The sequence below is a fragment of the Folsomia candida genome, unplaced genomic scaffold, assembly GCF_002217175.1.
Source record: "Folsomia candida strain VU population unplaced genomic scaffold, ASM221717v1 Fcan01_Sc006, whole genome shotgun sequence".
Taxonomy (NCBI): Eukaryota; Metazoa; Arthropoda; class Collembola; order Entomobryomorpha; family Isotomidae; genus Folsomia; species Folsomia candida.
The window spans coordinates 366387-393789 of record NW_019091198.1 but is presented as its reverse complement, the minus strand read 5'-3'; the positions used below and the strand labels follow the sequence as shown (position 1 = coordinate 393789).

The 27403-nt window shown below is 41.0% G+C and overlaps 1 protein-coding gene and 1 long non-coding RNA gene across 5 annotated transcripts in view; one reads left to right on the top strand and one right to left on the bottom strand.

Annotated features, from left to right (window-relative positions):
* The window catches only part of LOC110851245 (protein O-mannosyl-transferase Tmtc3), a 114533-nt gene that overhangs the window by 17003 nt on the left and 70127 nt on the right, over window positions 1-27403 (bottom strand). For all 4 annotated transcript variants that reach the window (XM_022098945.2, XM_035852617.1, XM_022098946.2 and 1 more), the window contains 4 exons: window positions 25230-25305; window positions 24072-24184; window positions 15061-15197; window positions 14586-14667 (listed from right to left, as the gene is read on the bottom strand). In XM_022098945.2, coding sequence (XP_021954637.1) covers window positions 14586-14667; window positions 15061-15197; window positions 24072-24184; window positions 25230-25305 — 408 coding nt within the window. The remainder of the gene's footprint in view (window positions 1-14585; window positions 14668-15060; window positions 15198-24071; window positions 24185-25229; window positions 25306-27403) is intronic.
* On the top strand, window positions 1229-1877 carry LOC118435994. The gene is made up of 3 exons (XR_004835109.1): window positions 1229-1608; window positions 1675-1732; window positions 1808-1877. It is a non-coding gene; the product is annotated as an uncharacterized LOC118435994 (long non-coding RNA).

The window sequence follows — 27403 nt, the reverse complement described above, 5'->3', positions numbered from 1 at the left end:
ACGAATTACGACGATACGTGTATAGCGGCAATGACGTAACTGCAATTGTCACCTTTAGTCTCAATTAAAGCAGGCAATAATTATTTTCATCGCATTTCTCTTCTCTCTGCTCCAAAAAAGTACACGAGTTGGAAGGTAATACTGAAGAGAGAGAGAGATGGATGGATGGAGGAGTGAATCTAATGCGATGTGATTGGACGACGGAACTAGTATCACTGGTAAGAAGTAGTAAACGGAATTGTAGTTGGTGACAAGAAAAAAGGATGAAATGCACAAAAGACAAGTTACAGATTGATCACCAGACAGAAATTCCCCATTTTCTACACGTCCATCCTTCTCCCTCTGCTTCTCTTGATCATTCCACTTTCATCCCATTCCTCCAACAATTCCAATCTATTTTTGCCCACTTTACCAAACCCATGGTTCTGAGTGAGCGAGTACCATGATGATAAGCGATCCATACATACTCGGAAAAAGGATGGATAAGCTGCTACTCCTGCTTTAGAGAGAGAGAGATAGTTTGAGGGAGCGTGAGGTAGTAGACTGCGAAGGTATGTATGTCAAACACACACACACAACGACGGCGACGACGACTATCTTCGTCATGCTTTCACTTTGTAGTAAACCTCGCGCAGATCGAATTTAGATTTCGGTGCAACTACGGATTGTTTTCGGCAGAAATAAATCTTCTCCAGACAATTTCGAATTTTTTTGAGGATTCCAAAACCTAAAAAATATTTGGCCACTTGAACAATCACGATTCCTCTGCAGTCTGCTCAGAATCAGAAATGAGTTGAGTAGAATTCTAATTTTTTGTAAAGTGGGGTTAAATCGTAAAAAATAGGTTTGCATAAATCCCTTAACCCACGATGACTGTTTTCATTTCGAATTCTCTTCCATTGTGTGGAACACGGCAACTTCGTGCGGTGGGTGATTAATGTCTCATATCATGCGTGGGCGACGTACGTATGTATATGTGCGACTGCAAACAGGAATATAATGCAGTCAGTCAAGTGAAATGAGGTGGAAATACCAGTCGATGATCACCAAATATACAACTCGAATTTATTTCCCAAGTCTAAAATGGTCTATTTTTGTTTACAAGTTGTGTCATTGAAAATTCATGCCCACTCAACGCTCAAGATAAAATTAAAGAAATAAATTTTAGGAAATTTATTTTATTCACCAAACTTGCTGCTTTTTCCAATATCAAGTAAGGCCTCTTAAGTTAACCACGTGAGGTAGGTTATTCGGCTGTATTTATGACGAATCTATGAAATGGCTCCATGGCACAGCGAGAATCGGACCCTTTTTCTCGTTTATTTTTAAAAACACTTTTCAGTAGGAATGAGCATGAATCGTAAGGATGAGAGAAACCGTTATGTCTTCCTTGTCATCCAAATAAACCAGTCGAAAAAAGGGTTCGGTTTTGTACCTACAGCTTTGCTAACTCATACACAGACAAACTCTGTTCCTGCGAAAGTACTTCTCCTGAGATTGAACGGACTGAAGAAATATTATCTGCTAAAGTTTTGTAACTAATTAATTTGCATTATTGGTAACATTGGATTCAAAATATGTTGCGATCCAAGGAATTTGAGGGAGGAGGTAGACATACCATATTTATATAGTATTTAATCATAATAAATCATTAAAATTTATATATTTTTTCAGGAAATAGTTACAATTTCCACTCAGCCTTTGAATTCATCTGCACTGGATCAATTACGACGTAAGTTTGATATTTTTCATAATGTTTAATAGCAAAATGGTGAGTAGATGTGACTGGAATTTAAATTTACTGCAGTAGCTGAACTTAAATTATTAATGGTTAAGTCGAGGATTCAAAAGAAGCTGATGGTGAACTTAACGAATGGCAAGCATATACGATTTAATTACTTGTACTTTAAATAAATTACACCGTATTCGTAAATTTTTACTAAATGCGCTCAATTCGTAATTGCAGGTGTACAACAAACTGTCTCAGATGAGAACAAACTCGTGGAGAAAGAAATCACAAAGTTAATCAAAAAGCTGAAGGAAGACACCGTACTGCGAAATGAGACGGGGGTTTTGGCATTAGAACAAGAAGCTGCCAATATAGTCGAGCTATTTTTTAAATATTAATTTCTCAAGATGTTCACTATACGAATAAAAAATAAATGAAACTATTTTTTTAAATACGCAGACGACGATGTAAAATTTTAACGACTTTCTCACCTTTCTCATTAAGCACTCGCCCTAAAAAAACCTTGAGCTGAGCAAATAGAATTTCACATTTTGTAAAATGTTTATCATCACGTAGAGTTTATTCTTCCGAATAAAAGTATTATTTATTTTCCCTTCCAGCCTAAACTAAACTAAAGCGAAGCCACACGCGAATGTCGAATCAATTCAACTGCAAATACGCCAATGCTCCCCGTACAATCATACAAACTCGCCATCACCACCGCCGGGGTGAAGCAGCGGCTAATCACCTCCTGAATCTCGGACATTACGTAAATTTATACAGCTTAAAAAGCAAACTCGACTCATATTTGCATTCGTAAGTGTTGCTTGTATTCACAGAGAAAACAAAAGGGCTTACCACCACCCTGCTTATCTCAGGTGTCAAAAATACGAGAGACAAGATGGAGTGCCACCCTTTCGCCCGTGCTTTCTCCCACCTTTTATTTCAATATGAAACCAAAATCATGTGCATGCTGGGTGCCACTAGTCGCTCGCTGTTAGCATGTTCAGTCCACCCATTAAGTGGCCCACAGAATAGAATAGGGAAATGGCGTGCAGAAATAATTTCAAGTGGACAGAGAATTTTCGCAAGTCGTTCTTCGTAACAAGACCAAAAACCAACCAACTCTGAGTTGGATGGATATTGGGGCCGTCACGCCATATGAGAATATAACTCACGCAATCTAAAAACCAACTTGATTCTTCGACCTTCCTTCCTCGTTTCCTCTTCCCTCACTTCTCCCATGCCTATTAATGATTAAGGTTTTTGGAAATTTTCTACTTTTTACCAACCCATACTGGCCGAACAGACATGTCGGGGCAAACAAGGTTCATGTCGAAAGTGGGATGATGGGATACGTGTGTGTGCGAGTTGTTGTTATGTGGGGTGGCGTAATTGAGCTGCTGCAAAGTCGAAAAGCAAGCAAACCAGGCCTGACTGAAGACATGAAGAGAAGTAGTGGCACGAAACATGTCATGCACGATCACCAAACTAAATACTTAATCTGTGTGCTCACTCACATCCACAACACACAACAGGTCATCTCTCTCTCTCACTTTCTCTCCCTTTCTCCAAAGTGTACTGGTCAAGCCAAACCAAACAAAGTTGGAGGTAGCAAATTTGACGGCACGACCGAATCAATTGCACTACTCACTTTCTATCCCAGATTTATTAGGCTATTTATTTGATAAAATTTTCAGCCCGGCTTACTTCCCAGCCACGACGAGTGCAAGTGAGTGCGGGCTTAATCTTTAAAGCCAAACTCAACTTGGTGGTACATGACGGTGGCTACTTGGTGGGTTGATTTTTGGTGAAAGCGCGAGCAGATTGGATCTTGTTGAGTTATTATTATTGAATAGGTGAAGATGGTCCCACTCAACTCCACCATCCCACAAACCACGAGGGGCAGGGTTAGAAATGGGAACAAGATTTCCCACGAGGTTAGTATCCAGGTGAATTGATAATTGGGTAGCATATCCAACTCCGCTTCACCACCACTCTCTCAAGTGATGGTGAACTTTAACGGAAAAAAGCTCATCCTGGATATCTACGTAGCACATATTTTGCATTTGTTTGCGAAAGAATTTCCAAATTATGTAAGGAAAGAATGAGAGGAAAGGAGGAGGACGGAAATCGATGTTCTCCGCCTCCTTGGCCGTATAAATTGAGTCACATCTAGCAGTGCTGAAAGCTTCATTCTCTCATCCGTCCGTGTGGTGTGGTGGTGTGGACGCATTAGTTCGCTCACCAATTTCCGCACAAAAATATATGTCGAGTCTCAAAACCTTTTCAGAAATCCTGCATAATTTAGTTTGAGTGGGTCTCCATTATTGGACGTTTAGAGTTACCACCATCGCATCATCATCAACCATACTTTATCTCGGGAAAAAGGGTTTGGGATTCCCCTCGTACAAAGGAATGACGAAAATAATGTTGGGATAATATTTATCTCAACTGTTCTCCCAAACATTTTAAAAATTTAGGGAGCACATTATCACAAGGAGTAAAAAATGAGAACCCTTCTTTTTCTCGCTCCTCGCCCTTGTGGAAAGGCGAGGCAGAAGTGAATCAAGATGAGACGACGACGACCGTGTAACACGGAATTATTATTGTGCTCTCTCTCTGCTCAGCATTTCCTATTCTTTTCTGTTTCCAGTCACTTAGGAAAGTGCCTTCTCAAGTTTGCTGTGTATACTTTCTCCTAAAAGACAACAGCAGTCAGGACGTCGTCTTCGTCGCCGTCCTGGGTCGTGTAGTTATACAACTATCCGCTGTATGATGATGATGACGATGATATAAGTTGTTACATTATAGTCTCAGCAGCACTTATCCAACGTCAAGTAACATCACCTCAACTCACCTCAAGTTATTCTCCCTTTTTTGGACACATTACGCCTAATGGAAAGTTTCCTGGTGGGAATTCTTCAGCTTTCATTCCAAGAAATAAAAACCGATATCAACACATACTTACTTTGCATCTTTTTTGGTGAAGAAGTCGTCGAGGAAAAAGGAGTACGTCCAAACCCGACTAAATTTTTAATGTGTCGGCATCTTTCTTGGGATTAGCGTTACGACAGGAGAGGAGCAGATAAAAATATAATTATGCAACTGCGACTCCAACTAAACAAGGCCGACCGACCGACCAACAGTGCTTTGTCTCTCTCTCCGTGTGTGTATATGTGGATGACGCTCATGCACACGGATAACCGTCCTCCTTCATCTTTAGGGATTAAGGAAAAGTATAAAGGCAAAAGTTAAGTAATTGACAGAGATGAATTAGCGTCAATTAGGCTAAACGGTGATAAATCAGCAGCCTCCTCTCCCATGTTTATGAGATTATCGGCAAATCAGTTAAATTAAAGTTTATCTCGGAACAAGTAACGGCGGAAATAAGGATGGATTGTTACTCACTTATTGTTTCCTACTCTGCTAATACTGACTCACTCAATAAATGGATTGCTCCTCCTGCCGCTGCCCCCGACGAGTAAGGAACACATACGTATACACGGCTGCTCCTGCTAAAATTGCGTGTTGGACTCGTTAACTTGTTTGCTTTTCTTGAAGGGAAAATTGACTTTTATGTTTCCTAATTAGAATGGATGTCTTGTGTAAATCTCCCGTCGAATTATCTCCACAGTAGATTCAGCAACTCTGCTGCTGCTCGCCTTTGCCTGCCTGCCTCACTCGCCAGCCTTGCTTTCTTACTCTTTGTTACAACTTTCTTGTCGGGCAAGAAGAAGACACATGACTTTTTGATCCCGCGTTTGGGGACATCCATCCATCCATCTATCGGCCCACCGCATTTTGAACGACCATCCTCTTCTTAGCCAAATATCCCCCAATTCTCATTCACCACGATGGAAAAACATGTCTCAAAATGGTCACAATGTTGCATGTTTCCTTGCCAGAGAGATGAGAAAGTGGTTTTTCTTACATCTCAACTCCAAACTAACCTGCACGCCTGGGGCAGCGTTGCAGCATGAATATCCATCTATCCGACCCTCCATCCACCACATACCAACTCCACCCAACCTTGAGATACTTGAGTGAGTATGTAACGAGAAGAGGCAAGTAGTAAGTAAACGGGCGGGTTGGTTGGCTGGCTGGCTGGTTACTTGGTGTAGACACAAATCGGCGAAATAAAATTATCCCAACTTTCTCCACCATGCACCTGTCCCGCTTGAGAGGAAAAATAAACACTAACATCTTCTCCGATGTAGTTTATAAGTTTTATATGTCCTCCCGACAAACTAAACTCGTCGACTCCTTTCACCCGTTCCCCATCATCATCATCCCATTCTACTCCTCAACTCAATTTCACTCTCCTCCGTCCAACTACGTATGTATCTAGGAAGAGAAACACTTGCTACATTTTTTGCCCCAGTTTCCACCACTATTAAACCGAGATCACCCCCACACAGCGATATTATTGGTGAGGTTAGACAGTTACGTCGGGTTGAAAGTTTCCACTGAAAAAGGGAGCAGGAAAAGAAAAAGGCGTATTCAATTCCTAACAGAAAGTGGAGGACAAAGTGTAATATGAAACAACTTCTCTCTTCCTTCGCCCTCTTTAATCTCTCCTCCACCACCACCACCAGCAGCAGAAGCAGAAGCACACTTGTCTGCTGCCACAGGAGAGAGAGAGAGAGAAGCAAAGGCAAGATGTTACCTAAATAAAATTCAACTTTCACCACATGTCACTGTCACATCATCTTCCTAAAAATACCACACATGCAGAGAAAAATGGGGGAGAAAGTCTTCCTCTGGTTCTTGGGTAATATCCAAAAAGAAGTCAGAGTGAAACATCTAATTGCATTACGAGGCTTAAAGTGTGTAGAATGTGCTTAAAATATGTGCATGTGTGTCGAGCATTTCCACTATTTCTCTACTTCCTGATCGTGTATTCGTTTCCTCTCCAGCTGCAGTAGGACGATTAGCAATTGAATTGTTTCTCTGGATGACGACTCATTGTCCTGGGTTTGTAGTGCCATTGTACTTATGTTAATCCGAGTCACAAAGGGATGTGGCAGGAGGGATGAAATAAATAAATACCTGCCCGAGACTCGAAAACAATACTGGATTCCTTTCACTCATCTCATTATTGTGATATTATATTCACAAGTCTTTTGTTTGGGTGGGTCGAGTGGGGATCATCCACTCACAACACCCACAAGGTTTGGTTGAAAGCCTCATTAACGCCCACTTGAAACGGGAGCATGCTCATTGTTTTTGCTGGTGAACAGTCCTTCAAAACTCGTGATAAATACTAACAAGGAGAGCTTAGAGAGAGAGAGAGAGAAGATGAAGAAGAAGGACGACGACGACTGCCAAATAACCAATCCCCTCCCAGCGATTACCTATTATTTGTTTGGGTGTTGGCTGGATGGGGATAATGAAGGCATTTAAAATTCAGGGATGAAACATCCACGGGCAAAATAGCTGGAATTCTTGAGTCGCGTAATTGCAAAGTTTAGAATCGAGTAGAAACAAAAGAAGGTTGTGCACAAGCATAGGGCGGCTGTTGTCTACAATTGCTGCTTTGGCTACTACAACAAAGAATGAAACAGTCAAAATTGGCTCATTTTCGACTCTATTGTCCCCTCGTGGGGCTGAGTGAGTGGGTATTTTGTATTCTTGGAAAGGCTCCTCATTATCAGAAGGCTCAACCAAAAAAGATCCAGACGCCGAGGAACAAGCCCGCAAGAACAGAAACAGAACTTCATTGAGAAGAGAGAGAAAGAGAATCAAATGGAACATGGGAACCATCGCCATCAGTAATTGCACCAGTTTATAAATGCAACAAAGACCAGCACCAGCAGCGAGCCAGCAATCACTTTTTTATCAATGGAATTTTCATTAAGTTCAAAAATTGAGTGCGAATTTGTTCCCGTCCTTATTTTTAATGTGGGGAGGAGGACCAAAATCTGATTCCTAAATTTCCTCCGCCACCACCACCAGCTGCCGGAAACTAGATCACATCAACACTCACGAAAGCAAGTGGTGAGTGAAAGAGAGGGAGAGAGAGAGAGACTGACTGACTGTTCATAAAAGTCGATATTTCTCACTGGGACGGCTGTGCGTGCATGTTTGCCGGAGATAAAAAGAAGTGAAAGTTATAGAGCCATGTCTATCTAACAGATCACAATTGGTCCCATATTAACATTAATGTTCGTCATTAATCTCATGCACAACCAGCAGACTGCAGTATCTGTAAACCATGCAAGTAAATGTGCTAATTTTGTCAGATAAAATTTCATTAATGCCTTTCATTTAGCATTTTATGAGACTTTCTAATAAAATACGGGCGTGACTCAGTTGCCAAAAATGAACAATCCGTTCGTCGCTATTGTTCTTCTATATACACATGAAGATGAAAGCCCAGGAACCCATATGACCACACGGATAGGGACATTTTCTTCATTAATTAACAAGTGTAACCTCAAATTAAAAAAATATTCCTGGGAGTTACACAAGAAGTCGACGGTTCGTACACGAGAGGAGAAATATAAAAGTAAAATCGTCCTTTCGCCTCTACTCCCGTTCTCCGCAGATTAGTGTCATAAATAAATTTAGGTTTGGAGCTATTTACAATTTATTGCGAGAACAGGGGAGCAAGCCGCGTATTGGAGACGCAGCAGACATCACGGACCACAAATCATGCCACCGTCGTTCTGCTGTTGGGGAAATAGGAGGGTTGTAAAGTAGGGAATAATGACGTCGTACTTAATGCCATAATCCAGCATTATTTTGACTGGATGGATGCAGGATTAGTTGGGGAAAGTAAATGAAATGAGACGTGGGGAGTCAGGCAAGGAGGGAGCCTGCATTCCCTTCCTGGTCCCTTCCACCACCACCAACCAGATTTATGTCCCATCCAAACCAAATACTTTCACATCACATTACATTTAGTCCGTGAGAGAGGGAGATGAAGAATTAAGGGTGAAAGTTATTACGGCAGCTTGCTTGATGCATACCTATTTTGACAGCTGGTCCAAAAACCAAAAATTTCCTTAAAAACTTCTCTCATTTCTCTTTTAATTACTATGAAAAAGTTGGGTCGAGTTGGGAGGAGGATGCTGTGCGTCGTATAAGATTGCGGAATAATACGATTGTGTGTTGGCATGCTCGTCGAGTATAATATAGTTTGTGAAACGTGTACCTTACTTTCCAAGTAAAATAAAGGAACTCCTTCTTCTCGTCCTTCACGACCACCATCATCACCACCACCACCACCACGTTACGTACAACTGCACCATCCCATGCTCTATACCGAAGCCATGCATATACGGATATAGAGCACATTCCATACCCATTTCGCCCAAAACCCACCGTCTTGGCATGATTTATAGCTACGCTAATTAAATTTCATGCAGCAAATCAAAAACCACAGAGAATGGGCATAAATCCTGCCCACTTTCAAAATCAAAGTATAACTTTCTCTCTCTCTCTCTCTCCATGGAAAACACTGTTCCCTATTATGAACGTTACTCCACAAGCTGCATGATTTGCTCAGTCAACCAATCCAACATTATTACATATGCGATAGGTGTCTCTCAATATTTCCTGCGATTTACGACGCCTACGACGACTACATTCCAGTCTCTCTCTCTCTCTCTCACTAACTCCTGCCACAAACTCACTCACTCACTCACGCACTCGCTCATTACGTATCAAAGGCTCGGCGAGAAGACTTGAGGAAATGCTGAAGGAAATGTTGTGTTTACTTGAACGACCACTCTCGTCACTGGATGTCAATCCTTTTCATCATCATCAACTCCAGACTTTGATATTGGCTCAACCACCACAACCACATCAATTCCAAATGGTGAAAGGTCAAAATAAGTTGAACTACTCGGGAGATTAAGCAGCAGGAGGAGCAGAGTTGAGACGAGAGAGGAAATTCACCATCCTTAATTCTATCCAGACCCAGGTTTGACTTTCTCCTGTCATGAAAATGTGTGAATAAAGTTGAGCACTTAAATTACCTCGGAGATGACAACCTCCAACCATCATCTCTCCTACCTTGCCTTCCTCGACCGACTTTCACTAAACTAACCACGTCGTTCCTTGCTTGGTTGGAGGACAAAAATCTCGCTGGGAGCGGGTACACTGCTAAATAGCTCCATAATTGATCACGTCTTGTTACCTTATTAAATTCGCTGCGTTGAGAAAGCCAACCCATCAAAAATGAGTAAATATTAAATTTGGTTAAGAAAAACGAAACTACAAAATGTCACGCTGGTCCTCGCCAACTAAATAAATATACATGGCATATTTAATTTTACTATTTTTGTCTAATCTCACATGAACATGTTTTTTTCGGGTTTCAAGCCTCTCAGGATGGGATTTCTCCCAGGATTAATTATATTTATTTGACGACGACGACGAAATACGTATGTCTAACTTGTTGAGAATGCAATAAAAATTGGATTAACTATGGTTGTTGACATTTGATTGTGCGGTTTGTCTGTCTCCGTACCTGGAACAATTATTTATTATGTAACCACGAGATAAGCTCAGAAATAGATGGAAGGAGAGATACACAGACCAGACCCAACTACCTATGTAACATATTACTTATTCTCGTCCATGATTAATATTTAATAGAAAGGAGAAAGAATTAAACTTGGCTCCACTCTAATTTCTAGTTTAAGACTGAAGTAGTAAAATGTTTACAACTTTTCAGCCGTGAAAGGGCACAGGATAGAGTGAAAGTTGAGAATGAGCGAATGTACAGATATTTTTTATCACGAGTTACATCACCAGAGAAATTCTGCAAGTAGGGAAAATTGAGCAACAATTTCATTTTGCTTAGTAAGCCAACCCTCTTTCTCTCCTCACGATCCGTCCTTAGTAGGAAATAATGCACGTTGTATGTTCAAATCAAAATCCAACTTTCTTGGGTGAAAGTCTTTTCGTTTATATATTTGCAAAAAAACTTCAACCTTGAACTAACAATATGCCACAACATTGTACGTTCTTTCGTACGTCATGGTTACGTAGGGAACATGTTTAGAAATAAATTCACCGCTTTCCCCTACAAAATGAGGCCGGTTAAGGAAAAAAGCATAAAATGGGCACTCCTCTCTCTTATTTCCTTCTCCTCTGCCCGTCGTTCCGCCTAATCCGAAATGTATCTCTCTCATGTTCCTTCTCCCTGCAACATATCATACTTTTTCCTGACAGGCTCAACCCCGAAATGAAGATGGAGAAGACCTTTACTTGCTTTTTCTCTTCTGCAACGGAACAAGGTATCCAGCTCTATAAGCAATAAAATTGCAGAAGCACAATTCAAAAAGCAATTTTATTCTGGAAGGAATTCATGCAAACTTATACTTTTTCTCTTCCAAGTATAATATTGAAATAAGTATGAATTTTGGGACCCTTTTATTACCCTTCAAAAATATCAATGGAATGATTTGTAGAAAACCGTAACGACATTCCATTATATTTTTACCATGTTTTATTGTTTTGATCAAATCCTGTTTGTCTTAAGAAAAATCGACACTTTTTCCCCTTCGAAGAGAAGTGGATGACACAAACTAGATACTTCGTACAATTGCTTGCCACCAGTCAGTCGAATGCATTGCCAGTATAATTATTATTAGTGCACGCGGATGCATGTAGGTACTCCCCCGCACATGGTACAAATGACTTAAAAATTTCAAGTTTCTTGTTTCCTCCATGTCGGCATCCTGTTGTCGGCTTTTTTCTCTCTTTCTTCAAGTTCAAACAGTGGGAAGAATGCAGTAATTCAGTGCTGAGTGAGCCAATAGGCAACATTTTTCTCTAAACAACATGTGCTCCAAGTATTTAGTGGACTCTGCTTACTCATCCGAATCTTGGAATTTGTCTTTGCTCTCAGTCATCCAACAAAAAAGAGGAGGATGCAGGCAGACCGAGGAGACAATCGAGTTCATTTATACCTCAGTTGCACGTGCCGTTTCATCTCTATCTCTCTCAACAGGAAATATATAACTCTCCCGTGATGGTTTAAATGAGGTTGGAATATTTGGAATGTCTTAAGAGCTTTCCTCCTCCTCCTCATCATCTCCCACATAACCGTTTCGACAGGGTTGTTGTAATATCGTGCAAATGTATGTATCATTTGTGAGGTAGTCATCTTCTCGCCGTGGCATTATTGTAACACAATACTGCATAATACACATTACACGGCTCTGCGTACCATCCATGCATCCAGGGTGCGAGTATCTGTACAGTAATGATTCAGTAGTGTAGTCGGGTTTGAAGTAGTTGGGTGGAGCTGGTCATAAAAAGTACCATGGAACACTGTTTGAACTGGATGTCTATTCATCCTTACGATCAAGTCTCCTCTTGTGAGTGTAATTAACCATGCAGTCTTTAAGACTAAACATTCCACCAGAGAACGGCCCAAACAATAAAATAACTGGTCGTCGTGGAGTGGAGCAAAGGAGTGTTGATGGCTTTATTTTATTATTTTATCTTATCCGCATGCTGTTTAATTGCGAAATTTCTTCCAGTCAACAGAACTTGTTTATGGGATGGCTTTCCTGTAAGTAAATCGCTTTCCTCTTCAGCCTGGTAATGATTTGGTGTAATTTCCACGACTAAATTTGGCAGTACATCAGAAATGAAGTAATGTTGCGAAGAATGTGTGTACACTGTGTACAATCGAAATTTTGAATGTTATGTATACCTTAATAAAGAGATACATGCACAGACAAACAGTGGGTCTTACTTACTTAGTCTTTGGGTCGTGTACTGAATTGAGCGTATGCATATATGCATCATCATGTGGTATGGATAGATTTTGTTCAAAAGTGCCAAGGGAACCAACAAAGGATTTTATGCTTTTGGAAATGTGCCCTATAAAGACAGAATATGGATCCAATCTGCACTTCACAAAGGAAATTGATGGCAAAATGGTGAATTAAAGTATTCCAAATGGAGAAACACACATCCCACATATTTTACAACCTCTTTTGTGCCTCACTCTCAATCATTTCCAACCTTTCTGCTCCACCAAGTTAACATATCAAATCTTCTAAAACTAAAGAGAGAGAGAGAGAGCAAGTAAATTGAACACACATTTTCAGATAAATTACGTTTTATCCTCTTTATACTTTCTTCTCTGTCCTGCATCTCTTCTTTTGGTGCTTGAAACTCGTAGGTCAAGGTTTACCTTTGGAATTGCTAAGCCATGGATGGAAAAGAGCAATAACAACACGACTCACATTGCTAGCTATTCATCATATTTTTCTACTTTCTCCTCTCCTTTTATTTGAAAATGACAACTTATTGGCCAAGATCCACCACGTTATCCTTCATTGATCCGACAGAAGCTTTCACTTTTCACCACTTGTCCAAATTTCACAAGAAATTCTTTTCATCTGTGTGTCAGTCCATCAACTTGATCCAAACGGCGTCCTCCCATCCCAATTCTCAACTAACAATTTGATCCCGTTTTCTCCTTCTCAACTCTCTCCTCTCGCTGCTGTCATTCACATTCACATTCTTATTGAAGGATTTCTCGCCTCAACTGATGCTGCATGCACCAAAGCCAAGAACGATGTTGTTGCCTCGTGTCGTCGCCAAGGGACAGGATAACAAGCAACATTTGAAAATAGTCTAAATCATTCTAACACAACCAATTAAGAAAGGTTATCCCACTTTTGGATGGGCAGTTTTTAAAACGAGGAGAGACCACGTAAATTCGATCGCATTGCAGCGACCAGGACGAGCCGAAAAACTGCAAGGGAACAATGATGATGATGATGATAGTATGATGATGGATGCATCACTTTACTTTGGCCAGTCATCTTTTGTTTCCTTTTCATCTCTCTCTTCTTCTTCTCCTCCGACGTGGCTGCCACTTTCTGATCTGAAGTGAAAGTAGCAAGTGCCACCATGCATTCCACCTACTTGCACCAGCAAATGATTCCTTTTCCTCCTGGCCAGCCGACCACTGGGTGAAAATGGGTTTGGTTGGTTCAAGATAAAATAGACGCATTATGTTGTTCAAGATGGACCCCATTTTGCATTGGGTAATGTGCAACTTGTGTAATTTTTCACATTTTCTGCAACCTTTAGCTCTACACGGATGGAATGGCCAAGTGCCAATTTTGCGGATAGAGAGATTTACTCGAATATGTTAACTATTGGCATAGTGAGATGAAATAGATAGCGTGCATTTAAAACGAAGCCACCCGTGCTTTTTTATTCCCCCATTTTTATGGCCCCGCAGCTTCCAATTCACATTATGGAACATATGAAAGTCATAAAAGGTGTTCATCTCCTCGTTCCAAACTCATTTCAATCCTGGTACGCATCGTCGCCACACAGTTTTCCTGCCTCCTTTCTCTCCTCATCTGCAGTAGGTTTTTTGTGGGGAGAATAAAGTCAAAATTTAATGGTTGCGAATTTTGACTAATGTTGTCATGCATCATTTCAAGGTTCAGGTGTCATGGAGCATCTTTCTCGTCAAAACATGAAATAAAACTACAATTTTACTAACGATCTCAACCACGACGCTACATTTATGCCCCGTTGTTGGAAATGCTGGCGTCGTCTTTTCTTCCCTCACTCACTCGCCCTCCGCCTCCCCCGGTGGGATATGATCGAGACGAAATTACACTAATGGCATTCCCCTCCTTACACAACAACTGCTCTCGTGTGTGCTTCTACATTTACTAGAAAATGCAAAAATAATAATAAATAGATCAAATCCCAGTTTGTTTCTTAAACATAATCCGCTTTCCCATTTTGGAGAGACACATACACACATGGAAAAATCGGTGAAATTGAAAGCAATAAAGTGAAAATAAAATGGATGCGAAGGTAAAAAATGTATAGTAGCAGTCTAAATAGTACTTACAGCTTCCGTGTGGATGGGATGCACGGCAAAGAGCATGGAGGCCACAAAACTCCCCAATTCCGGTAGAAACATGGTGCAAAGTCTGAAATAAATAAAATGTCTTTTTGAGCTGTTTTCCATAACATCATTTTTCATCTGGACACGCTTCACGAACAAACAGGCAACCTGCAATCGCACGAGAACAACTACACAATCCAACCACAAGATCATGCTTGCCAAGTCAACTTGGAATGAGGTGCATGGTAACTTGAACTATCTATTCTTTTTACTAATAGGATAATCAAGTCAGAACAAAGAGGTTGTTACAAACTGAACTTTTAACATTTCAGGCCAACATTTGTATCGATTCGTTAAAATATTTTTATTGGGGGTTCATTCGACTTTGGAACTATGCGTAATAAAGATTATGACCATTTTGTTGCCTGTTGGGTAATATGGCTGTCCTATCATTGAGATAAGATCGTCTGTCTTTTACCTGAAGTATAAAATGCAAACGATGCCATGAAGTATCACGTTGACGAGATGATAGCCCATAGGTTCCAGTCCATGAAGAAGGTAGTTGAATCGAAACGTAAGGACACAAAATGGTCGGTACGACTTGTGACTCTGCTCCTGAAAAACCACAAGAAAAAAAAACAACGTTATTATCATTTCATTTTTTAAGTCATTTCCAAGAATTGCAAGTCCGAGCAATTTCATTTTTCTTATTTTTTCATCATTTCATGTATTTATCTCCTCCTCCTCCTCTGGCTTTTGCGAGGAGAAGGAAGATCTGGAAGAAATTACGAGACGGAAATCCCTTCCCAATCCCATCGTCGTCCTCTTTTTTCTCTGCTTTAGCTTCTACCAAGCAAATCCCGGAATTCCGACCGAGTCAAGAATCAACATCAACATTCCGGAAAAGTTGCACAAAGTTACGCAATCCCACGCAGCCAGCAATTCTCAATCTTCCGCCTTTCTCTTTCTTCCTCGTCTTCTTATGGATCCAACTAATCGGAGGGATTCCAATAATAGCCCCCAGACAACCAATTGACCTGACCTCGCTGCTACACACATACTGCAATCCTAGAAATATATGTTTCCTTCCTTCTTATTTGGGTTTCATCTTATCTCATTTTTTTATAAAAGTGAATGATGGACTGCTGTTGTCCCAAAAACTAAAAGGGACGAAAATTTCGACGAAAAAAGGGACAACAGGAAGTCATGTGTGTCAAAAAGTGTGCAGCAAGTCCCAAGTTTGTTGGTTGAAGCATTTTACTTACTACTTGTTCCACCATGCACTATCGATTTCCTTAAAAAGTCTTGGTATTTTTATCCAGGATGATGTCTTGGGAACAAAGCAGCACGCCACACCACTTACTTACTAACTACTCTTTGCTACAATGTGCTGCCCCATGTGATGTTGGTTGGTGGGGTGTTGCTGCCTGGAAGAGGATGAACATGCAGATGCCTTATTTTATTCGCCATCTACATTTTTAAGTTCCACTTCTCTAAAAAATATATATAAAAAACAACCCTCTTTCCCTCTCTACAATTTCGTGTGCCTTCTTCTCTTATTGTGTGTGAACAACTTTTCCACACTTCCGGCTCGCTGCAAAATGCATAAAGTTTGGTTGTGTGGATGACGTGGATTTGTTTTCACGGAATGGAAACTGTGTAAGTACAAACATGTATTGGACTAGAATCTAGTAGGAGTTGAGTTGTAGGACCATTTTTCCATGCCACGTCTTGATTCTGTGTGTCTCCTCGATGCTACTGCAGACGAAGGCAAATTAGTTGCAATTTACGAGACATGATCCCCATCAAAATACACTCACGCACGAGATCTCTTTAAAATTTAAATTTTACTTGGGCGTGAAAAAATCCCCCATTTCTTCTTCCACCACCACCACCACCATTTCATGAATACGGACTGAGGAGTGAAATTGATGAAGATTGGTGAAACTGCATGGCTGCAATCTACCCGACCTTCTTCTTTTTTTCCTTTATCCAACTTCCATTGCGTTCACTTCCTTCTCTCCATTGAGTTATAAATGTATTTTCGACACACAAAAAATTAGAAAGGAAAAAAAGCTGCTGCACAACAAGACGTAGAATTACGGATGAGGAAGGATTAAACATTATCATCAACAGCCTCCTAACAAGATTAAGCAAGAACTGAGAGAGGAGGAAGAAGAAGACAAAACTTGGTTAGCGTTTGGTTCTCTTCCTCCTCAAGAGTTAGGAATTACGATGTAAAATATTTATGATGACTCGTGTATTAGCGAGCTTTAAGAAATCGAGCGGAAGTCAAGTATTCATTTAGTAGACAGACACCCAAAACCAACCACCGCAGCACACGACTCACCCACCTCGAACACGAAAGAATGGGATGATAAACCTTTTGTCATCTCACTCCCTCCCAATTTCGGCCTTGGCTTTATTAAGCCGTAAATATTCAACAGAGTACGAAAAGAGTGGAATTTATTTACGCGGAGGAGGAGGAACGAAAGCCCGGCTCAGACGACGAAGGCTAAATAATAGTGTCGAGCTCCAGGTGTGTCGTCCCGTGTTATGGAATATGATCAAGTAAATTACATATAATGAAATAGTGGGCGTGTGGATGTGCAAAAAAAACCTCATCGTCACACTTTTGCGAAATATACATCCGCACGAAGAATATCGCCGAAGAGAAAATGCCCATAATTTTTGCCAACTTATTCGCCTTGTTTAATATTTAATACTTGTTTACTTAATTCTTTCCTAATTTAAGTCCACATGGCGTTCACAAGACGCAGCCCGCTTCCTCTGGAATATTAATGTGCTCGATTCTTCTTCTGACAGAAATGTTGCAAATAATAATAAAGGAAAAATAAGCAAACTTACGATTTCTGTCTACACACCCGGAAAAACAATCACTTTCACTCTAAAGGAAAACAAACAAGGAAATTTAACTCTCTTCCAGCAGGAGCATCAGCAGCATCAGCAGCATCACGAATCAGGCTGAAGGTCTTGGTCTCAGTCTCCCCTCGGAATGTGAATGAATACATGAATGTTTAGTTTAGTGCGTGACATGACAATGGTAAAATATGCGGATTCCTCTTTCTACTTCCTTCCTCCTCCTCCTTTCCCTTCTTCCCTCTTTTGCGGTGCAACATTGCAAAGTGCAAGGCAAAGGTCGTAAATAACGAGACGAAATTGGAATTTTTAGCAGCCGGCCGGCCGGCACTAAAGTAGAAAGATTCTCTTTTCCTCTACAACACCCATCCTCATATTTTATTCTGTCCCGTGCATAACAATACGAAACAAAAACCAATGTAAAGTAGCCGGTGAAAGGAGGAGAAAGTTGTTGTAGAACGACAAACAAACACATTATTTATTGAGCGTTCGCCTCCAGGCGAAAAGTTTGACCACGTCACAAGAATAAATGGAAATTTAAGGATTCCATCATTCCTACAACGATAACCGCTCCCGCTCTCGCCGCCGCCGCTCGTACAACTGTTGGAAGAAGAGGAGGAAGGATGCTGAGAACTACTAATGCATGTCATGTTCTGTACGAGAGAGAAAGGTTCCTTCCGTCTTGTCAAAAATTCGTCACGTTCACCTCGTCTCATCCTCTTTTGTCTGACTCCCTCCAGATTAAAAGCACTAGTGCACACACATCACACCAAGTCATACACAACGTAATGTCAATGGCCACGATTGGCTTCTCTCCTTTCATATCCGTCTCCAGAGATTTCTTCCCAACAAATAATAAAACTTGTGTGTGTGTGTGCAAACGAGTAAAGCAGAACATGTCAGGAGGAGAGGGAGAAAAATGGACAGAAATACTGTAGCAATAAGAATCAACCGGATTTATGGGAGGTTATTGTTTCACCTTGTGCACTTAGTAATGGTCTCCTCTGGCCAGACTCTTGCACACTTTTGTTATATAACAATAAATGCGGATGTAGGTAGTTAGAAACGAGCGTGGACCACCCTCGCTTAATTTACGGGTCCAATTAAAAATATAATAGGAAAAGATAAAACAGTTTATCCCACATGTCCAGACCCATATCTTGCCAAAGTGACATGTATGAATGCGAACGGTGGAAATTTACGGTGCATCAGATATTATACATTTTTCCACTCCGACCGTGGTCTTGGTATGCTGTAAGGAATATGATGCCAGGAATAACAAAGGGATGCAATTCTGCATTATTTCCGTCGTCACTAAACAGCAGTGCAGCAGGAGCAGGAGGAGCTCCAACAGAGGAGGAAGAAGGAGCAGCTTACTTTCATCTTTATTCTCACTCCTTGGGGAAATATCTTCTTGTTTGGTTTGAATCCACACAACGCAACCACTGAACGCTTATCTCTCTGGGTGTATGTGTCCTTGTTGTTGTTGTTCTTGTGTTATCACCCCGACAGAGTCTGGTTGCGGACGACTTGCTTTAAAGTGGTAGCTTCAAAGAAGAAGTGAATATTGCATCGGGAACGAGAATCAAGATCCCATTCTGCATACGGAAGGGAAGCACTTGCTTACAAACGGGTTCGTAATTTTTGTACCTTAAGCGACAAGGGAGACGGCAAGAAGGAGGGAAATCTTACTACGAAGTAGAAGAAGTAACACACGGTCGTATTTACTCTCGAGTGTTCTTCTCCTCTGTGAGGACAAGATTAACTCTAATTTTTATTTTATCCAACGTACGTCCTTCCCAACTTTGTTTCTTATACCTCCACAAAAGATTACTTTTCCATTTTGCATTCACGAGATGAATTCAGACATTCTGAGCACGCAGCCACCTCCTCCTCACTCTCTCCTTCCTCGCCGCCTGCACCAGGAATTTCTTGTCCAGAGAGAGAGAGAGAGAGGTTGAAATAATTTCCACCCTAAAACCTTAAGCCCCCAACAAGAACCAACTGCTCAAAACTTTTTCACTTTGAAAGCTTTTCATAAACATTTTAAACTTTGCACCTCTACCCCAATCCACGTCATCCCGGGGTGGCGGTGGTGGTGCTCTTACTATTACTACACACAGTTTAGTTGACCCCTCATTTACCATTCTACGAGTGGGTGGGCTACCTAGTTGGCGAATATATTTAGTAGTAGCTCGAGAGCGGGTTAGTTACTACTTTGGCTGGCTGGCAGGGTGCTAGCAGCTTCTTCTTTCTGAGATGTGACTGAATAACTTGAAAAGTAGAAACTCGAATAATCCTCCCAGAAAGTTGTATGAGATGGAAAGAAGCTATAAAGCTCGTTCTTCTTTCTTCTCGTACTCACAAATTCAGTTTGAACCTATTGTGTGTGCAAATTTGAAAGCTTTTTGAACCACAAATTTCTAAAAGTGCCGTGAAAGTGAAAGTAAAAACTTTCACAGATTTGGACCGCTGCGATAATGTTATTGCATTTAATTTCCTCCCTTCCCTCGAATTGGTTGGTGTAACTATCCAAAATAATGCGGAGAAGAGGGGAAAGAGATAGAAATTTCACAAATTTCCAACATTTGTCACCCATGATCACCGTGTGACGTGAGTGTGCGAAGGTCTATAGTTTTTGGTCACCCCATCAGCCGCACGACACATGTATGTACATACATGCCCCCATAACACAGAGCATCCGTACATATGATGCACTCTCGAAAAATGAAATGGATCCAGTTTTATCTGTAGGACAGAAAATAATTTTGAAATTGAGTGGAAAAGTGTCATTTTTCTATCAGTTGTAATGGAGAAAAGCTACTGGAATGAGATTGAGTGAGCGAGTTCTATTTACTTTGATGTTGGTAATCTTGTGAAATTGGGACCTCGCTCTTCTAATGTGAAAAGATTCCTTGGAATAGATAAAGCCATGAGCAAAGCATCCCGACAGAAAGAGCGTCCAACTCTCTCTCTCTCTTCACGAGGAGTGGATGGATGCGTAGCCGTATAGTTATGGTCAAGAGCTGCCTTTCTCTCTCCCTCTTTCTCTTCAGGTTATTTATTTACAGCATCTATGTCACATATTGTCAAGGATGAGTACGCATCCCACTTTACCACTCACTACGACAATCGAGATCATTACTGCGGGGCGTCAATTCAACCTAATCTCTGATGACAACTATCACTATCAAAATTTAGCGAATTTGTAAAAATTTCCGAAGTACAAGATATAATTCTGTCCGTCACGGAAGAGTCTACGACGACCACCACCATCATCGCCCCCACACATTTCGTCGACTGGAAGTGTGAAGGAGCAGTGAGGCCAAGGAATTGATAGAGCTGGACGACGAGGACGGAAGTGCTTTGAATGACGAAGTAGTGGACCGAACTCAAGTGGATTGAGACTAAGTAAGCGACAGCACTATGCTCACCACCACCACTGGGAACTAATGACACGCAGCACGCCCCGAATAATGTGAACCACATCTAACATTATCCACCTCATTTACTCCCCTCAGTTATTTCTCCCCACCATCAACCCAGTAATGGAATGATGGACCCAGCAGCAGCAGCAGCAGACTGGGCAGGGGACACTATACCTATGCCGCCACCACGCCCACTCATTCTAAACCACCACCATCATCAAAAATGTCTTGAGCATGCAGAATTTTTTCGAGAACATGATCTCCCTCAAGAACGTGAGAGAGGTGGATGAAATAGCAAAACAACATATTTCACAAGTTGGAGAGAAAGTGAAACACGAGTGGATCCAATTCCCACGTGGAACCCACATACTCATTCACAGCTCCAGTTTCGCTTTCTGCGTCTTCTCCTTCATCCCAATCATGGTCTGGATGTTGATACAATAATGTGCACGGAAAGTAGCACAGCAACAAAGTCGTTGAACGTATGTACGTAGGTACATATGTATGTTTGTGGATGTACGTACGTACGTAGCAGCAGCATTCTTGCCCTGCAGAAGAGCGATACATTATAGTCATCAAGCCAGGAATGTGTAATTACATCAACTTACACCTTTCCAAAGAGTTATCACAGTCAATAACATAAGTTAACTGTTTGGGCCCAATTAACATTTCCTTCCTCGTCGTCGTCCTTATCTCGTCTCGCTTTCATTTATTGTTTGTTTCCTCTCTTTGAGGTACAACAACAGCAGCAGTGGTCGTCGTCGTCGTGGAGTTATTAACTTTCTTCCGTGGCGCATTATTATTGTCTCCACGGCATAAAGAAGGAGCAGAGGGAAGTGCCCGACCAACTTAATGCGCGTGTAATCGACTGCTGCCATTGCAATTAGTAGTGGGGAGGGGGTCTACCAAGTGCTGGTCTCGTAATTGCCGTGGTGAAAGCAGTCCTAGTCGCAGTGGTGGAGGCGAAGAAGAAGAGTAATGAAATTTCCTCGTGAATTATTGCACCTTTTTTCTCATTCCTACGTCCTCGCTCTTTCACTCTAATAAAATAGCACACCGTTCCCAGCGAAAACCGTGGGCACGAATCATTCCTCTACACATTTTATAATATCAAACAGTGTAAATCACCACCACTTGGTTTTTGCAGTAGGACAAGATTTCTTCCACCTGAAGATAAATAAATTATTGGAATTATAAATGAAACTGTAATCTCACCAGGCTGCCTTGTTAATCACTTTTATTCTCTCCATCGTCTCATCAATCACATTTTATTGCGAATGTATTTTATTTTTTGCAAAGTTAAGGGATAAAAATCCGTCTATCCTGCCAGGCAGCATGTGAAGATGAACTATCCTCTCCTCCATATCAAAACTTTCCCTCAGATGGAACACATTCATCAAAACAACGACCTTTCTTCGCAGTAAATAATGATATAGATGCCATAAAAGTAAGAAGGGGTACATATCACTGCGCTGGGTTTGCTTATTTTTTAAATCGCACAATCATCTCCCATTCCGAGATTTGCATGGGTGAGAGTCCATTCTCGGAGTGGAACCCGCCGAAGAGAAAGCGTTGACATCAAGCAGCGTACAGAAATACCAAGTCTTCATCATCTTCTTCTCGCCTCATTGCCAGCACCACCACCACCACGACTACTTTATATCACCACCCAGAATGAATAAACTAAGCCAAGAATAATATTTTATTTTAGTACCGACCTTATTTCATCCTTCTCAAAACTTTGCTTCCCTACTACAGGGCACCCACCACCACCACCACCACCACCACCACCACCACCACCGCCGCCGCTACCATCGTCGTCATCGTCGTCGCCTATGTAACTTGAAATAAAATATTATTCTATTCCACTTCATATCCTGCATGCTACCCAACAGAGAAAGCAACTTTTCCACTAGTGAAGCAGCACAATACTTGACTCAGCAAGAAATTTCCTTGTTGGTGAAATATCCTTCTTGTTGAAAAAAAATCATTTCCTGCCCAGAAATATTTACAGTTCCACTCACATTCGCATGCATATTGGCTCCCACTGCTGCTAACGACTCTCGTAATGACCTGTGAGTGAATTGGATGGATGTGCTTTAATAATCGGGTTCAATTTGAATATTTCAGTCTCACTTCACTCCCATCCATGCACATACATGTAAATCCATATGTATACCTTCCTCACTTATTTACAGGGTGGATAGAAAAAAAATCTTTGCATTTTCTAGCAGCATTTTCCCGTGGTGGTGAAAACTTTTGACTTTTCTTCTTGTTCTTCACCTTCAATACTTAACAAGGGCTGTTTGTGACTGGGTCTCATTTTAATACTACTACGACCACTACTACTGCTCCCATCTCTGCTGTTTCCATTTTATGAGCATTTCAGGAACAACTTTGGGTAATAAAGGGACTTTCTTCTGCAGAAGGAATATCATGAGTAATGCATACAACTCGGAGTTGCATGCATGCATGCACTCTCTCCGTCTCGCTAAGTTTCACTCCTCATTAAGAATCAAAAAAGGTGAGAAGGAGGATGTATGTAGCTATAAAAATATTCGGCTTTTTTCCCACACAGAAATCCCGAAATGAGAGAGATTCCCATATATTTTTTGACCCTGATGAAATATTTGCACTACATTCCATTTTATTTTAGTGTTGAATAATAATCTGGCCCTTTCAACATCAAACACTCTCCGCCCGAGAGAGGAGAGGTTTCGGTTGGAAAGTATATCGTAAAGGCGGAGTGGGAAAGCCCCTCAAATAAAGATGACAATAACTGTCACCCAGTTTTTAAATAAAGAAAAAGGGCGTGATGATAAGTGGGCGACCGTTATCTCCCTCGCTTTCCACACGTGTGTTAAAGTGGCAGACATACTGAGAGTTCACCTGATCCTCATTTTTCCACTGCACTTTCTATCACATCGCCACTTTCTTTGCTCCCCTGCTGCAAACTAAGGGACCATGCATGACGGGAATGGGATACAATAAAGGAGGAAACTGTTTCTTTCTTGCAATAGTGCATCAACTTCCTCTCCTGCCACCAACCATTCCGGGCCTTCTCTCCCCTCCCAAGAATAATAGTCCGGCCATACACATCCGCACCCAACAACCAACTTTTCTCGAACAACGTTGAGAGAGACCAGGATTTTTTTATAAATAAAACTGCTTGCTCACTCACCTTGTGCATGGAAGTTCCCCAAAAGTCGTTGAAGAATAAGTTTTTAATCGGAGTTTGTGGTCGGAGGTCTCGGTTGTCTCGAATTGCGCTGACATCATCGAAGACGAGTTGACCTGACAAAAAAGTACAACAGTGTAAAAGACAAAGGTCAAGGTGAAAGAAAGGCAGGTAAAAGTGAAAAAATGCATCGTCAGCGGGCAGCGGAGAAAAAGTGAACAAGGTTCATGGCTCAATTTCGCTTTTGCCCACTTCACTTATTCTGGCTTGAAATTTATTTTATTAAAGAACAGATTTATCTGCTGTCTCGATTTGGAAGGATCATCTAATAATTTATTGTATTTGTTAGTAATATTGATAACACAAGTTTGTTAGATATTGCATATTTCATTATTCTGTCCTTCTCCAGAAGTTTTGGGGACGATAGTGAATATAATACTGAGAGATCTTAATCAAAGATATCTGATATCTGAACATATTTTTACCGTGATAATGCCACCACCACAGCCGAGTTCGAATTGATGATTGAAGAATGTAAGGTACATCGTGGGGTCCACAAAAATACCAAAAAATGACCTACTACTCTTTGACTCTAAAATCTGACCCACCAACAATGGAAAAGTAAAGGAAGACGGCTACTTGTTAAAATAAAATTGGAACTGGAATGTTTGTCATGCAAACTCATTGAATTTGAAGAGCTCAATGGGGAAAATTCTGCACAGGTGAAATGCGTACGGATTCCTGCTTGAGGAGGAAAAGGGAGGAGTTTCTTCCCGACATGGGGCACAGGACTCTTGGACGTGTAGCAAAGGTGAGTATAGACTGAAGTGAACTTGATTTCGTTTATTTGTCTTAAATTAAGCAATTCATTTAAACAATTAATTATGCATATGTTTTAGATCAAAGAAGACAATTCTCGTATTTCGACTTCGGAGGCAGAGATGGAGAAATTGACGAAGGAGGCCAAAATACTGAAGGAGGGATTGAACAAATAATTGCTTTACTTGGTATTTAATAAGCGTTGCCATTCACTGTGCTGATATAGAATTTACTTAATATATGTTTCTTGTTATTACTCTGTTAACCTTGTGTGCGTCAGTCGCCGGACGAGAAATTTGGTAAATGATGACCACTAAATGCAAAGGTAAAAGTTGAACTTACAGTTGAGACTGTTGTAGTAGGCCAGCATACAGGTGATGAGGATTATCGTGCAGTATACGTGACTCAGGCTCATTGTCTGTAAAGAGAGAAAGTAGAGGTTCATAAATTTAGAGGTATGATTAAAACACAGGTTGGGGTTAAGGTGCTAGGATAACGTTTCTAAATTTAGGAGCAGCTCATTTTAAGCTTCTGTGTTATGTTTGTCCTCAAGTTGTGTGCACCCATATAATTTTCCATGCTGTATTCAAATCCAATTTCCCAGATCAAAACAAACAGGATCAACAAACTGAAAATGGATTACTAAAATGACAGAAACATGAGAAACGAATTATGTCGGAACTTAGTTGTTGTTCTACTTGTGCTGTGTTATGCCTAGAATATATTCCTCCTTGGTTGATGACTTTCATGTCATTATCCAAAAAGGTGATGATGGTGGCAAAGGCAACTCATGTCAGTGTCAGGATGTCAACGTCAATAAATAAAACTAATATCACGTCAACGTCAATTTCATCGTCGCGTCAGTTCAGAGCGTAATAAATGAACATTGGCATCTACTCGTCGCTATATATACGTACCTGGTTATGGATAGCATATTTATTTTGCGAGGGCATAATTCTCATCGAGAGTGAAAGTTGCTCAAAATTTAATATTTTTACGAAAACTTCTGGAAGCACTTTCTTTGAGACGTTGCAAACGGAAATTCGTGCACACACATTCTGCTCCTCACACACATTGCATTTAAAAGCGTGTTGTTAAAAATCAAAATTCCAGAGCAGTTTTTATTCCGCCGACGCCACTGCTCCTCCTCCTTCTCGAGACTGACACTGATTTCCACGCAACCTAAAAATGTAAACCCCAGGGTACAAATCAAGGCTGGGTGGAATATCAACGAGTTTAAGTCGTGGTGGAAAATTGAAAGCGCGACGTCTTATCACGTCCACCAAAACATTGTCCTTTTTGTCTTTTCCAACACTTACTACTACATACCGAGAAAAATCAAGACGCAAGACGACGCGACACCAAAATTTCTGGCCGATTTTCCAAAATGGAATTTGAAGAATTTTTAAAATCCTAAAAACCATCATTCTCGATCCTTCCTTCCTTTCTGTATACTGTACAAAGTTGCATACCGCTGCATAAAGTTATCCTTACATGCATACATACATATGCCGAGTTATATTAGAATTCATAACCGTTTCAATACTACTTTGTTACACAAGTCCAAACTTTTCATATTACCCACAAAATACCATTAACAAGTTAAAATCGAAATAATCTACGAGTGGTGCTTTCCCCATGCTACGCGCCTCATCATCATCTCCTACTGTCTGTCATGTAATGAATCCGTTTTCCAATTAAGAAGAAAGTTATGAAACAGCAGCTTGCTAATGTTTCTGTGGTTCGTATTCATTCTGATGCAATAATGGTAATTCAAATCCAGAATCCTTTCTGTCCTTTCTGATTACTTCACTACGACTGTCTGTCATGTCGTTTTCCTCGCATCAAATTCATCTCTCGCCTACCCAGCCAACCAACCCACCAACCTCCTTCTCTTTCCCTTTTCTTTCTTGCATAATGTGCCCATAGCTGCGTGTGCCCGTTATTAGTTGGTCGGTTTAGTTGGTGGCGGCGTCGCTTATACGGTCCTAACCTTACTGGAGGAGCTGGCTGGCTGTTTACCGTCTCCTGCTCCTGCTACCCCGCAAAGATTAATTAATTACTCCAAGGTGAGTGAGTGAGAAGCAAGACTTGGATAATTCATTACCGTCACAAACATACATTTTCAGCCTCAACACACAAATCACTGTTCTTTTCCCTGTTTCTCTCTTCTCTTTCCGCTCCGTATTTTGTAATGATGTGAAAATTGGTGTTGGCAGGAGGAAGAGCAACAACAACAACAACGACGACGCACCACCACAGCCTGTTTTGCTGCTGAGCAAGACATTTGCGGCTTGTTCATGGTTCTCCTCACTCTTTCTCTCATCACCAACAACACTTTCCTCCCCACAAATGACATTTTTTCCCTGACAAAAATTTTAAAAAGGAGAAATGTCTGTAAATATACGGGTTGAAAATCATCATGTGAAATGAATCAAAGCTCCGGAAGGAAATGAGACAGACCCAAAACCAACCACACCACACTCGGCTCAGTCGTAATGAAGTGAGAAAGGGAG